Source organism: Lagopus muta, chromosome 18 (genome assembly GCF_023343835.1).
Source record: "Lagopus muta isolate bLagMut1 chromosome 18, bLagMut1 primary, whole genome shotgun sequence".
In the NCBI taxonomy this organism is placed as follows: domain Eukaryota; kingdom Metazoa; phylum Chordata; class Aves; order Galliformes; family Phasianidae; genus Lagopus; species Lagopus muta.
The window spans coordinates 9936486-9949782 of record NC_064450.1 but is presented as its reverse complement, the minus strand read 5'-3'; the positions used below and the strand labels follow the sequence as shown (position 1 = coordinate 9949782).

General features: G+C 42.1%; 1 protein-coding gene across 6 annotated transcripts in view; it reads right to left on the bottom strand.

Moving 5' to 3' along the window:
* SPAG9 (sperm associated antigen 9) overlaps positions 1–13297 on the bottom strand; it is a 57581-nt gene that overhangs the window by 32954 nt on the left and 11330 nt on the right. For 2 of the 6 annotated variants that reach the window (XM_048964747.1, XM_048964749.1), the window contains exons 3-5: positions 10117–10187; positions 8756–8788; positions 2848–2942 (exon numbers count right to left, since the gene is read on the bottom strand). In XM_048964747.1, the coding sequence (XP_048820704.1) occupies positions 2848–2942; positions 8756–8788; positions 10117–10187 (199 nt within the window). Of the gene's footprint in view, positions 1–2033; positions 2402–2847; positions 2943–8755; positions 8789–10116; positions 10188–13297 lie in introns of those variants that run through there. The other 4 variants (XM_048964748.1, XM_048964750.1, XM_048964751.1 and 1 more) reach the window with 3 other exon arrangements.

Sequence of the window (13297 nt, the reverse complement as noted above, 5' to 3'; positions counted from 1 at the left end):
GATAAAAGAAAGGCTGAAAACATGCCATTGGTTGAGAAGTTGACCAGCAAAAAAATAAAAAATAAAAAAAAAAAGATCCCTTCAGCCTCAAAGAAAGGCAGCCATAAAGGCGCATTGTGCAGAGCCCTGTGCTCCAAAACGCCTCCTGCAGCGACTCAGCAAACAGAGCTGCCTGCAGGATAACCACAAAGCTCATCTCCTTTTACGTGTCAGAAGGGGGAATCTGAACAAAATGGGGAGCAGAAAAAGAGTTCCCAACTGAAAAGTGCTTCCTTGAGGAACAGTTTTCTATAAATTTTATCATCCTTTTTTCATACGCTTAAAAAAGCAGTTCAGGTGCACTGCAAAACTGCAAGGAGAATGAAGCCTGGAAAGGGGCTTCTGTTGGAAATTAGGGCTCACTGCGAGGATGCCTGCATTAAGTGATCTAATTAGACTGAAACAATCTCAACTTATTTAGTGGCTGCTGCTACAGAGCAAAGAGCCCCTTCTACTGCCTCCATGTCCAAAAAATACCTGACAGTATGAGAGTGAGCAGAAGCAGGCTTATGTTTTAAAATCCTAAACTAACGCTCAGAAACAACGTATTGGGACCTTCAGAACATGCAGCCAGATGCTGTGCTGTAATAACCCACTAATGGTAAAAACAATACAACTGGTTTACAATTAGATTCCCTCATCCTACGTCTCTCCTGCTTTCAGATGAATAATGAGCGAAGGAACTGAGCTTAAATTCCTGTAACTCCTAAGATGCATTACTGGGAAAAGACGAGCCAGGAAAAGCAGAGCTTCCAAAAACTAGTCGGACCCAACATATGTTCACCTGGGAAGCAAAAGCTCATCACGAAGAACAAGTTTTCTTAAACCATCTGACTGCTTAAATATAGGAAGCCTGAAAAAGTTACCTGAATTGAAGTTCAGTATTTTGCTCTGCTGCTTTTGTTGTGGTCTGGGTTTGTTTTCTGCCCTTTTTAAACAAATGCAGCTTTAAGAACTAAATCAGTCTGGAGAGTTGCAAATACTTTATTTCTCTGTATTTAGAGTGCATGTTTTTGTTAGTTATACTGCATTACAGTCTTTTGTCTACTGATAGATTTTAAACCTTTGGAAAAATGTTCCTGTGCTCAGACTTGGGTTGAAAAGCATTCTCCCATACAACATCCACACGCACCATGCATTACAGAAAGTCACACGGCTATTTTAGAGGACGCTTTCAGCATTTTTCCTCTCTTTCAATAAAGTTTGTTATTAAATTTTGAAGTATTCCAAGTTTTCGGGTCACAAAGCTACATTTCAAATTTTCCGGTTTCCTCCTTCTGTGATTCTGGCAAAAAGAACAAATATTACTTCTGGTAACCATATTCTAACGTATGCCTGCTTCTGCTCCAGGCAACCAGGACACAGAACGTAGTGTGAGGGAGGGCAGAGCTGGCAGCGTGCCATACAAGTACAGAAAAAGGGGAGAGGATAACATTTGGCTGAACAATAGTGAATAGGCTGTGAGAACTCTAATGCCTAGATGAGGAAAGACTCCCCCCCAACCAATAATCAAGGTTATTTTTTTTAAAAAAAGAGCAACTAATGATAAGGTATTTGAACAGTCTATCAATTTGGGGATCTTATATAACTTATTAGATTAAAAAGGAATGAAACACGTTAGCAAAAGGCTTCAGTATGCATGTATTTATGGCGACGCACATCCAGCCCGTAAGTACCAAATAACACAACAAATGCAGGCTTTATCCGTGACATTCACTTCAGCTTTTTTTGCAGATTACTGCACATCAATGTAATAGCTTTCTTTAAAAAGAAAAATACAGGCAGATCTTGTACTCAAACAAAAGGCAAATAAACTGCAGTGTGCAAGAACCGTGCTACCATATCCCTGCTCATAAATATTGCATTTACAACAGAATTTGAAATTCATGCACGGTCGACATCTTCCACTGATCCTCGCTCTTCCTGTTTGAAAAGGAAAGAAAGCAGAGAAAAAGCGAGAGCTCGAGCAGCCAAGGTTCAGTGGGTCAGAGTACCTGAGTATCCTTGGGAGGTTCTGCGTCAGAGCTGGCACGCCAGTAGAAATAGAAAAGTGCACAAGCAGCAGAACAGAGAGAGACACCAAGATAGCCGAGTTAATGACCACCGCCCCGCCAACGAAGCCAAACACAAATAGCAGCATGCATCCGGGATTCATGGCGCTGCGCTGGCATGGTGAAACGCCGGGAGCAGGAAGGCTACGCGGGGGCCAGGGGTGTATCTTTGTCGGCACAGTCTGTCATTCAGCCGCTGCCACAAAAACAATGCCATCAGCAGCAGCTTTCCACTCTTCTGCAGCAGCTCCACAGCAATGACATCACCTCTCCTCCCCCCTCGCACCGGAGCTCCTCGCAGCACTGATGCGGACGCAGGCACAGCCAGCCCAGGAGCTGCTCTCCCCTCCTTCCTCACGCAGCTCATAGGCTGGAAAGCTCCAAATCTGCATAATATATTCACATCAAGCCCCCAGAACAAGTGAGTATCAAGATACCCACCTCCATCAACCTGTACACAAAGCGGCAGCGGACTGCAGTTATTCCGGGATATTTTTTGGTACCTACCTTTAAGCAAACACCCAAACAAGCTGAAATTAAGATAGCATACACAGGATATATCTCAACATTCAGCAGTACAACAGCAAAGGCTTTTCTCTACTGATTTCTACACTATTCTCTTGCTGCATTCCAATCATACAACAAATCTTCCTGATTCAGCCAAATCGTTGTTGTAGGATTAAAGGACAAAGTCTTGCAAACACAAACGAATGGATTTTTCTTTCATTTCAGGGTGAGAGCATAATAAATAGCTTACCTAATTCTACTGTGCGTTGTGGATTCTAACTGATCACCCCCTGTTAGCTGATGAAGTTTGGTTCTTTCCAAGTGCTCCATATAATTGTGAATCATCTGTTTAAAATGACAGAGAAACAGCAAAAAAAAAAAAAAAACAAAACACAAACCAACAGCTTAGTGCTAGTTATTTCTATTACAGTTTCATAATTATTGGCCAATAAAACCTAACCTTTTCCTCTACTGCTAAAAGTAGAAAGAGCATTCAGAAACATTTAATAGGTGAACAAAAGAAGCAACATTACTGTGTTTAAAGCCACAAACCAGAAGAGAATCCCATAATTAAAAAATTAGAGAACTTGTGCTTTCATGCACAAGGAACACTGCAATAGCATCCAAAGCACACGTGGTATTACAGACAACATTTCTGAACCCAAGTGCCACATTCAAATGCATGTTAGAGGCTAAGAATCTCATCATGTCAACAGATGTTCAAGTGTATGATGTGACATTCAGTACAGCTCGTTATTGCCTACCCGCAAAAGAAGTATGAAGATGAGACAGCATACGCTCCAAGAATAACACAAAATCAGATTTTTTCTGTAAGCATAAATGAATTCAACATCTCCTTTCTTTCTTTCAAAACCAGTATCAATTTAACTTCTCTTTGAGAACTCCAAGCTTTGGTTTCAAACCATCTAGACTGACTTCTCATCAGCACTGAGTGCCTCTGGGTTTTCAGCACAGGAGGAGTTCTGCCTGCTTGCTCCTTTCCCATTAAGAGATGGCCACAGGCCAACGCTGACTCCCGCAGCCATGACTTATTTAACAACCCGATTCCAATCTGCCCAAGGATGGAGCTGCTCAGCACTCAGTTGGTCTGGGATGCACGTGCACAGCAGTCACAGGTACGGCCAGCCTCCAAATGAAAGCTGGGGAAGTATGAAGAGAGCCCTGACACCGTGCATTTCCAGCATTTCTACGCGGACGTTGAACAGGGCACTGAGAACTGAAAAACCACACAAGAGTTCAGCAGATATTTTTCTCTGAAACATATTCAAGACACAGGTTTCATCTAAAAGAAAAAAATATATGTATCTATTGAATGAAATTAAGAAACCAGTTTTACAGAATATCCTGAGTTAGAAGGACCTGCAAGGATCATGGAGTCCAGCTTAGGTGGTGACATACTTTCAGACCAGTGTTATTAAACAGATGTGCACAACCAACATTACATAACCTTTGCTTCTGAGGGGAATTTACAAACACTGGGACTGAAACCTCCATTTACATGATACTTGCAAGTCAGGGCTGCCCAAGGCCAGTAAGACTGGAGCTCAGTGCTGTTATCCTGGATGTCAGCTTCCCCCCAAACACCAGCAGCCAGCATGGGCTGCATGCAAATATATACTCTTCATCTTAAAATATTCTTGTATTGCAAACTAGTTTAAAATACTCCAACTGGTGGATAGTCTACAAATCAACATATTACATGCTAAGGTTCAAACAGATCTTTTGTGCCCCACATTCAACTGAAGTAATAATTCAGAACAGAAAAAAAATTATCTTGCTATTTTTAGAGAAACATTATATAATATACTTTAACTGCTGTCAAAAGCTTACAAAGTTTATCCTCCAACAAAATGATACGAATGCAGTGGTTTACTACGACCATTTCATTAGTTCTCTGAATTATTTCTAAAAGCTCGTTCACATGCAGAAGCATTCAAAGGAAATGAAATGAGAACTCCACCTTCAGCTACCCATGCTTATTGTTTCAGCTGTTCCCATCATGCAGCCAGAGCTGGCCGTTCCAATGCTTCCCATGCACAGCACTACGTGGCAACAAATTTATAATTCAAAGGATTTTAGAAATACAATGGGTTACTTTTCCCCTCTGGAATAACCTTGAAATTTAAATAAGACCCTTCTGCATCCCATCCATTCATCCCCATCATCACAGAGGGAATTACTCATCAGAGGTCAACCTACATGTAAGTAACCAGCAACTTTCCAGGGAAAGATAGCATGCAAAGAAACAGTTGGGTCATTAAAATATACAGCAAAGTATACGATCTAACCTACTTTCTACCATTCCCTCACTCTGTTCCTCTTTTGTTTACTGAAACATCTCATCACATTTATTACCCGCATACAGAGGCTAGAGGGCAGGTCAACTTAAAGGACTTAGTAGTTGAGCACTGCTCTGCGGGTGAAAACAATGCTGATGGCAAAAGCAGCAAATCCTTAGATTGCATACTTCAGCACAAAGCCTGTAAGCTGGAAAGACACAAAAGTAAGATGAGAAAGGCAAAGGTGTGCATCTCCTGCACATACAGCACAGCCGTTCCTCTGCAGACCCAGACTACAGCGCCTGCAGCATCCCAAAAACCAGGACAGCAGCCCCACTGTGTGAAGCCCACACACTGCCTCCATGCAGGCTCACAAACACAGAGGCTGACAACAGCAGGATGAGGTCCCCAAGGAGTGAAGCTCCTCATCCTCCTTTCCTGCCCACAGGGAGCAGCAATAGACACAGCATGTGGGCTTGTGAAAATCAGTTCAGTCAGAAACTTGACATAATTAATTCAGTGTTGCAATTAACTGAGAAGTCAGCACCCCAAGTGCTCCTTTACAACACAATTTTGAAGACTCCCTCCAGAACTACTGGGGTTCGAACCAGATGACATCCAGCAGCCCTTCCAACGGAAATTGCTCACATCTCAGAACATCCTCAAAGTGCACCATCCTCATCCATAACAAGTCTAACAAATTAATGTGCTTGAATTCTGAGAGCTCAAAATCTGATCATGGATTTTGCCATTTTAAAACTACACATCCATCTAAAGATTGATTATTACTGACAACTGACTAACTGGAGCATGTACTGTTCTCACACGTCATAGAAAAGAACAGATAACAAACACAGGAGCAGCTACTGTCTTCCTTCACAGAAGTTGGAATCAAATCATTTCATCATTCTTAACCTTTTGCTACTGACCATTCATTTTGCTGCCTAAAAAAAGGACAGAAACATTTTGAATCACTGATTACTCCAGAGATGCCATAACAAACACTTCCACCCTTACAAACATGTTCACCCAATACAGACACACAAGTACGTATGAAGACAGACCCAGGATGGTAACTGGGACTTTTTTCTTTAACCAGGTTGTGGACATCCTTGCACCTTTCTTTCTCTTTCACTCCTTTCTGTGTCAGTGCCCCAGCTCCCCTAGGACAGCTGCAGCAGCTCTTTTGCTGTCAGCTCAGGCTTTGCACAACAGCATCACTGCTCACCTGGCACAGCCAGCCAGGTTCGACACAAGCAGCTCCTGCCTTTGGGAATGTGTCACTGTATATATAGATCTTCGTGTGTCCCACATAATCTAGATCTAATAAGGTAATTAATATTTTTAGAATCTCTGTGATTCAGTATAGAAATCTGAAATATGTTTCCATGCAACTCTCTTACACCTGTGTTTCTGATGAGCTTGTCACCCAAGCACCATTGCCACTGATGAACCTGATGCATCTTAACCCACATAAAAGATGATGTCACTGGTGGGCACAAAACATGTAAAGATCCTCAACTCAGGCTTTACCCATCAAACTATTAACGCTTAGCATAAGGCTGTAGAAAAGTTTGTGGAACAGCATGTCTAACCTAAGGGTGCTAAGACTGGCACCATGCCTAGCCACGGCTGTAAACAGAGATCTTCATTTAAGCCTTCTCCTCCAGTTTCCCAGCAGTGGACTGGTTCAGGACACGTGCTTACCCAAACGAACCTGACAGGGTGCATGTCCAGTGCCAGAGACGGGCTCACTGTTCTGTCACATCGCATCAGTGCAAAACAGCCAGCAACTTGCATGGCCCAATTATGCTTCATTAAACTAAGCCCTTATTCTGTGTGTCAGAAAAAGAGATATCGAACCATCTTAGTTAGCCTTGCGCATCCCAAAGGTTGTTTTTGTTGTTTTGTAAGTGCTTGCTTGAACAGGAAAGGGCTTTACTGTGAGCATCTGGGCAGAGAAGTGCTACAGGTGTTATTCAACTGTCAAGAAAACGTTGAAGCACTGTTTGGCCTCAGTTTTCCAACTGAGTAGTAAACAAAGTTTTTAGCCAAGCCTTTAAAACAAAAACAAAAAACAAAAAAGCTCCCTATCATCTGTACAGAAAAAAAATACTGTCATCCTACATTGGGCTTGCTGCAAGTCACTGCAGCTCTTTGCAATGAAGGTAAACAAATGCCAGTAGGAGTATGCAGGAAACAGGTCCCCTTTAACAGGTAATATAAGGAATCAATTTTATATGAAATAGAACAGTATTTGAGATAAGCTACAATTAAGAAACAGAATTCTCTTCTGAAGTCTACACAACAAGGATTCAAAGATTTTTGGATTAGACCACTGCCAACCCTTTAACCTTCTCACTTAGTGTCACTGTGGCTGTATGACCATTTCCTGCATCTGGTCCTTTATAGCTATAGAAAGAGGGAAACAATAGTTTGCAAAGTTATAATTCCAGAAGTTAAAATACAGCTCAGCACACTGCTTTACTGCTCATCTGTTCTGGGTACCCAAGCAGAGCAAGAACAGAGCAAGACCTGGCACATCACTTGTCACAGCAGGGATGTGAGAATACGTTCAAGCTGCATTTATACATCCGCTCTGTCTGAAGATGTCATCCTCCCAGCTACCTACTGCAAGTGTCCAGCTATGCAATCTGCCCCCCAGTCTGCCACTCAACTGCTCAGGTAACCATATGCTAATCCATTCATCATCAAGCCAGTTAGCTCAAGCACAGACTGACTTGCAGGGGAGGAAGCTTATGGAATACGTTGCACTCACACTCATCTTTCACTGCACATAAAAGAGATGAAAGGTCTAATTAGACAAAAGGATCAAGGCTAAATCCTGTCTCCTGAACTTCAGCAAGTCAGGGCAGTGCTGCTGTCTCTGCAGCTGCAGGCAGCTCCTCACAGAGCAGGCTGGCAGCCCGGAGCCACTATGCAGAGCACCATGCCCAGCAGGCTGAGCTGGATGGAGCACTCCACGCGCCGTATCAGAGATTCAGGACTCTGCATCACGCTGCAGGCATAACTTCCCATGGTCTGGCCAGTTTAAGGAAGTGTTGGTCCATTCTGATAATGTGGAACTCATAGGAGTAGCCCAGCCTCAGCCGAAAGAAGACATGGTCACAGGGCCTCAATAAAGGCCAGAGGGAGAAGAAGCCATCCAAGCCTGAAATGCTAAACTGTATTTCTGGGAGGGGAGATGAAGGGAAGCAAGCAGCAAAAGCAGGGGGAATGGAGAACAACTGCTAGAAGTTAAGACTGCAGAAATTACAGTCATGTTGCATTTTCAGTGTGACATCTGTCAGAGCAATCATTGCCAACATCTTAGAGTTAAAAAAACCCAATGAATTCTCTGTTCATTATTTGGTTAATCATTATTTCAATAAGCACCAGAGATTGATCACTTGCAAAGACAATGGTGATGCTAATTGAGAAGGAAAGAAATATTCCTTCCTAGGAAAAGGCCAACATAAAAAGAGGTTTCGGAAACACTTACTGTAACAGAAGCATTTAACCCAATACACTCATAACTTTGGGCTTAAAGTAGGCAGAGTACTGGCCAAAATATCTGGCATTTAAAAAAAAAGTTGATTTCCTACATAGACATTTGAGCATGTTGGGAGAAAGGGAAGCAGGAAGTTTCAGAAGGGAAGAGGGGAGAACAGGATTATTACAGACACTCCGTAAGTGAGAAATACATGCCAGAAACCAGCATTAAAATGCTGATACAGCTTATTTCCTTCCTAAGGGAGGACACAGTCACCTCGGTGATAATAAAGCCCAACAAAGACTTTCCCTACACCAAAGAAAGCAGATGAAAGAATAAAAGCACTTAATAAATTGGAATCAAACCAGTAGAGGCCGCTGTCCATTTTGGAGCAAAACCTACGTAAAAAGATATTTGGAATGTTTCATTAGATTGCATTGAATTAATGGTGCCCAATACACTTAGTTAATTCGACACTGCAAAAGCAGATTCAACAAAAACAGTGCCATTTCCACTGTGACAGCACTCATAGGTTCTAACCACACCACACCAAGCCCTTGCAGGCACAGCACTTCAAGTGCTTCCAGCTCAAAAGGAGGCAGAACTTAAGCAAGTGAGCAGCATGAAGCTCTGTCACTTCTTGTTTCAGTTAGATTTCTGGTTTTCAACAGATGCTGCACTCTGGAGTAACTATTCAGTACCAAACTCGATCCTGGCTACAGTAAGATTTCAACAAACGCAAAGTAAGAAAATACAAAGAGCAAAAGTTCGGTTCAATACTCAGAACTCTTAACCAGCTGCAGTTCCAAACCGCTTCCAGCTGTTGTCTCTGTTACAGGACGTTCATCTTAGAATTGCCATGTATTAAGGGCAACCAAAACCAATATTCACACTTGCTTCTTTCTCTGCATCTTTTGAACCAGGAATATCAATACTGCTCTCCCCTCTGCCAGCAGGGATCTCAACCCAGCTATGTGAGCTCTCAGGGAAGAAAGCAAGCAATCAGAATAAGGGAAGAATAGGAACTGTGCTCAGTGATGAACTATTCAAACTAATCAGAGTTATTAACAAAACTTAGTGATTTCCTTACTGAACTAAATACACTAGCTAGGCAGCAAGCCTCCCTGCATGGGAGAAGACAAAGCATTTCAGTCCCTTTTTGCTCCAGATCTGACTTCAGTAGTGCTGCTATTGTTTTATTTAACTTCACAGACAAAGTCAGACTTGCGCTGCCATCACTGTAGCAGCTATCACTAAGCACGATATGGACTTCTGATCACAACTCTCAGTAGGACTGCTTCTGAGCTTGTTTGCTTCTTGAACAGCACAAGACCAATACTTCAGGAAAACTGCTGATAGAGAGCCAGGATTGTACTTCTGTTTCTATTTCTTTGAAGATTACTAATGCACTCTGGTGAGTAATCATATTTAACACATGAAAAAGCAAATTTTTGTTTGTTTTCAAATTCTGAATACCTAAGAAAGCTGCAGAACTGACAAATGTATAAGCAAACTACCATGGAAAAACATGCACACAGATGTGAATGAGATGAAAAGTACATGTTGAACAACATCAGTTTACAATGAATATTAACAATACAAACATCCAAGCATTAACGAGTCAACAACAACATCCCACAGTTTTCCCAGTTGTCCAGAACAAGAACGTTCATCTATGGGAAAGCCCATAAAGGTACTCTGAATTCATCTCCATGTAATGACCTACCTCTGTATGTCTTGAATGAAGAGCATTGTATTCTTTCTTGAGTTCTGCCTCCCTCTCCTCAAGTCTGCTAACTAGAAGATAAAATTGAAAGAGGAATTAAAACTAGATTCATGAAACTGAAAAAAAAAAAGTTTTGATTTGTTCAGGATTAGTCAACTAGACCAGACACAAGAATATTCTTAGTAATGAATAGGAACGAGCAGAATAAAGAAGTAAGGCAGTTTTTCTATTCTTAACCTCTTGTCGCTGGAACTTCCTGAAAATAGCATCTCAATCTTACAAATTGCAGTCCTTGAAATCCAAAGCACTAATTATTTTCCCCAGCTGATCTCCAGCCCAACAAAAACATTTTCACATTCAAGAACAGCTCACTGCTTGCATCACTCCAGATTTTTCCCCACACATGAACAAGACAGACCTAAAGAAAAGCAGAAGCTGCATCACTTAGCTGCACTCAACATAGGATGAGAACTGTGAGCTCTGGTTAAGGCTTTACAATGGTGTCCTAAAGCAAATTTCTCTACAGCAAATTTATCTAACAAAGTATTTTTAATAGCTTCAAGTCACATTCACTCCTATTTCCCTGAGTATTAAGGTAATCAATTCACTGAAAAAATATCTGAATACTTCTGTAAGCATTGCAAGAAATGAAAACACATCTAGCAGATTTAAGTAACATCTCAGGAAATACATTAGTATTAAAGGAGATGAACTAGAAATAACAGATCTTTTTTGCTGCTAGTTCTACACGTGCATTCCAACATTCTCTTTGGGTATACCATGGCATGACACTTCTGTGATATAAGCAGGTGTTTCAAGTTCTGTAACTGAGGCTCCCTTTCCATATTCCATTTGTTTAAATACCCTGGGAAACTCAGAATTTATAGTTACTCACCCCCAGAGACACATTGCCAAGCACATTATCTGAAGACAAATGCCAGCACTTTCTTTGCTATTTGCACATTTTGCTATTGCTGACTGGGTATTCTGAAAATCAATTCTCATTCCTTTTTGCTCCAACTATCTGTGTTCTGCCTCAATATTTTATTGCATGTAGGTTCCAATCAAAAACAATCTTTGCCTGAGTTAAATACTGGAACAGAAGGACACAGTTGTCTCTTCGCTCCAGTCTGTACAATAAACACCTTGAGCTCCTAATCTAATCTTGCTTTTATAAGAACATTAAATTCCTTCACACAACCTTTTGCACTCCACCTATAAATACCTCACCAAAAGTATTAAATCAAGCTTCATTTATACTAATGGAAGATTGAATGCTTTCCTTTCTGACCATTATCAGGATGAATAAGAGCTCTCTGGGTTAAGCAGCAGTCAAAAACACAACAGTTTTTACATCTGCCTATGTATTTTTGCTGCACAATACATATGCAAATCTGCATTTTTGGGAGGCAACGAAGGACACAAACATTACATCTGAAAAATGGAAGGATTTAGTTCATTATTTTTAGGCAATAGATCTCATAAGTTTCCTCATACAGGAGCACGTTAGATGGAAATCTACAGTAAGCGCCCATGGAAAGAAGCGTCAGAACCTGTAATTACAAAGCATGACATGACAAAACAAATTTTACTCAGGATCTTAGACTGATGGGCATAGTAGTCAGAAACACATTTTACAAGAGATGCCCATCAGACAGCCTGGTTTATTCCAAGCAATAACTCATTCACAGCTGCAAGGCAGAGCCCAACAGCTCCAGCAGTCCTCATTTCTCTATCCACATTCTCCTGGCTTTGCATCCAAGTTCTCTCCCTCACAGACCATGGAACCTTTCAGCTGTGCAAGACCTGCTTTAGGACAGGTAAGCAGCCTGGAAACACAAAGCACGTCACTGATTGTCTTTGTCTTTTGTGCAGCCTTCCCAGAAATGGTGTCCAGGAGCCATGGAGCAGCATGGCAGCCCTGCAGCACCCACTGCCTGCCCCATCCCAAGCCCACACCGGGCCTCAGCTCAATGCAGCCTCACCAGCAGCTAAAGGATGCTGGCGATGCACTCCGACCCAGCACCACACACCAGCATCTGGACAGCTGACTCCAGATTACTTTTTATCAGGAGGGTTCTGGGAGAATTACCTTACACAATGTATTTCACAACAATTAATTAAAGCGCCACACTACACACTGCAAATACCCTTCCTTTCCTCTGTGAAATCCACAAAAGCACTGCCCGCTGCTATCCATGTAACAAGCACTTGCACAGTGGCTGTGGTTCCATAACAAAGCATGCTGTTTTCTCCTTTTATCATCCAATTCTAAATGTTTCCTGAAATCAAGTCACAGAATTGTTATTATGCACAGAAGTTCCAAGCCACGAAGGCTCCTGGAGGGATGCACCCATGTTACAGCCCTACAGCTGGGAGCTTCACTCACAAGCACGAGTAAACTAAGCTTACATACCCTCCGATCCACATCAAAAGACCTCAAAAGAAGCCTTTCCAATGCCAACAGGTAACCTGTCCTGGCCAGACCATGCCTCTGCATCAAGGAGATGATCCTGACCACACGAATCCACTCGAACTCACTCCCAGCTGAATAGTGGGGAAGAGATCACATATTCCCTCCAGATCACTGCACACACAGTACCTGAATCTAGCAAAGAACAGCACAGAAAGCTTTTGAAGACTACTGTGAGGTTCTGGCCCCAGAAGCTAACAAACCCATTGAGTCACTACTAAACATGCATTCCCATCAGCAGGAACAGGAAGTTAACTGCAACAAAACAGAAGACAAAAAGCCTCCCACTAGCACACAGAAGCACATTTAAACTGAACTGCTGAATTGTTGTCAGCTCTGTTTCACTTTGCCACTGCATAAAGGAGTGGATGACCCAGGGTACCCTCTGGTGTCCAACCTCCAGTATGAAAGCATCCCATAGGAACACTACTACAGACTCATGCTCCAAGTCCAACTGCAAACTTCTCCAGCCCTATGAATACCCTAACACATTCAATGACTTCAAGCACCAATCCGAACACAAATCCTCTCAAATCAAACCAATCAAGCCTAAAAAAGGAGTTTATGCATTCCAATAAATTATAGAAGCCTCTGGAGTGCCTACATCTTGACAGCACTACAGAGACCTGTGTGACTAGCTGCCCACCCTGCCTTTTCAGGAATCAGGGCTTACCTCCCAAGTCTGCTGGCTTTACCAAGTTTGGCACA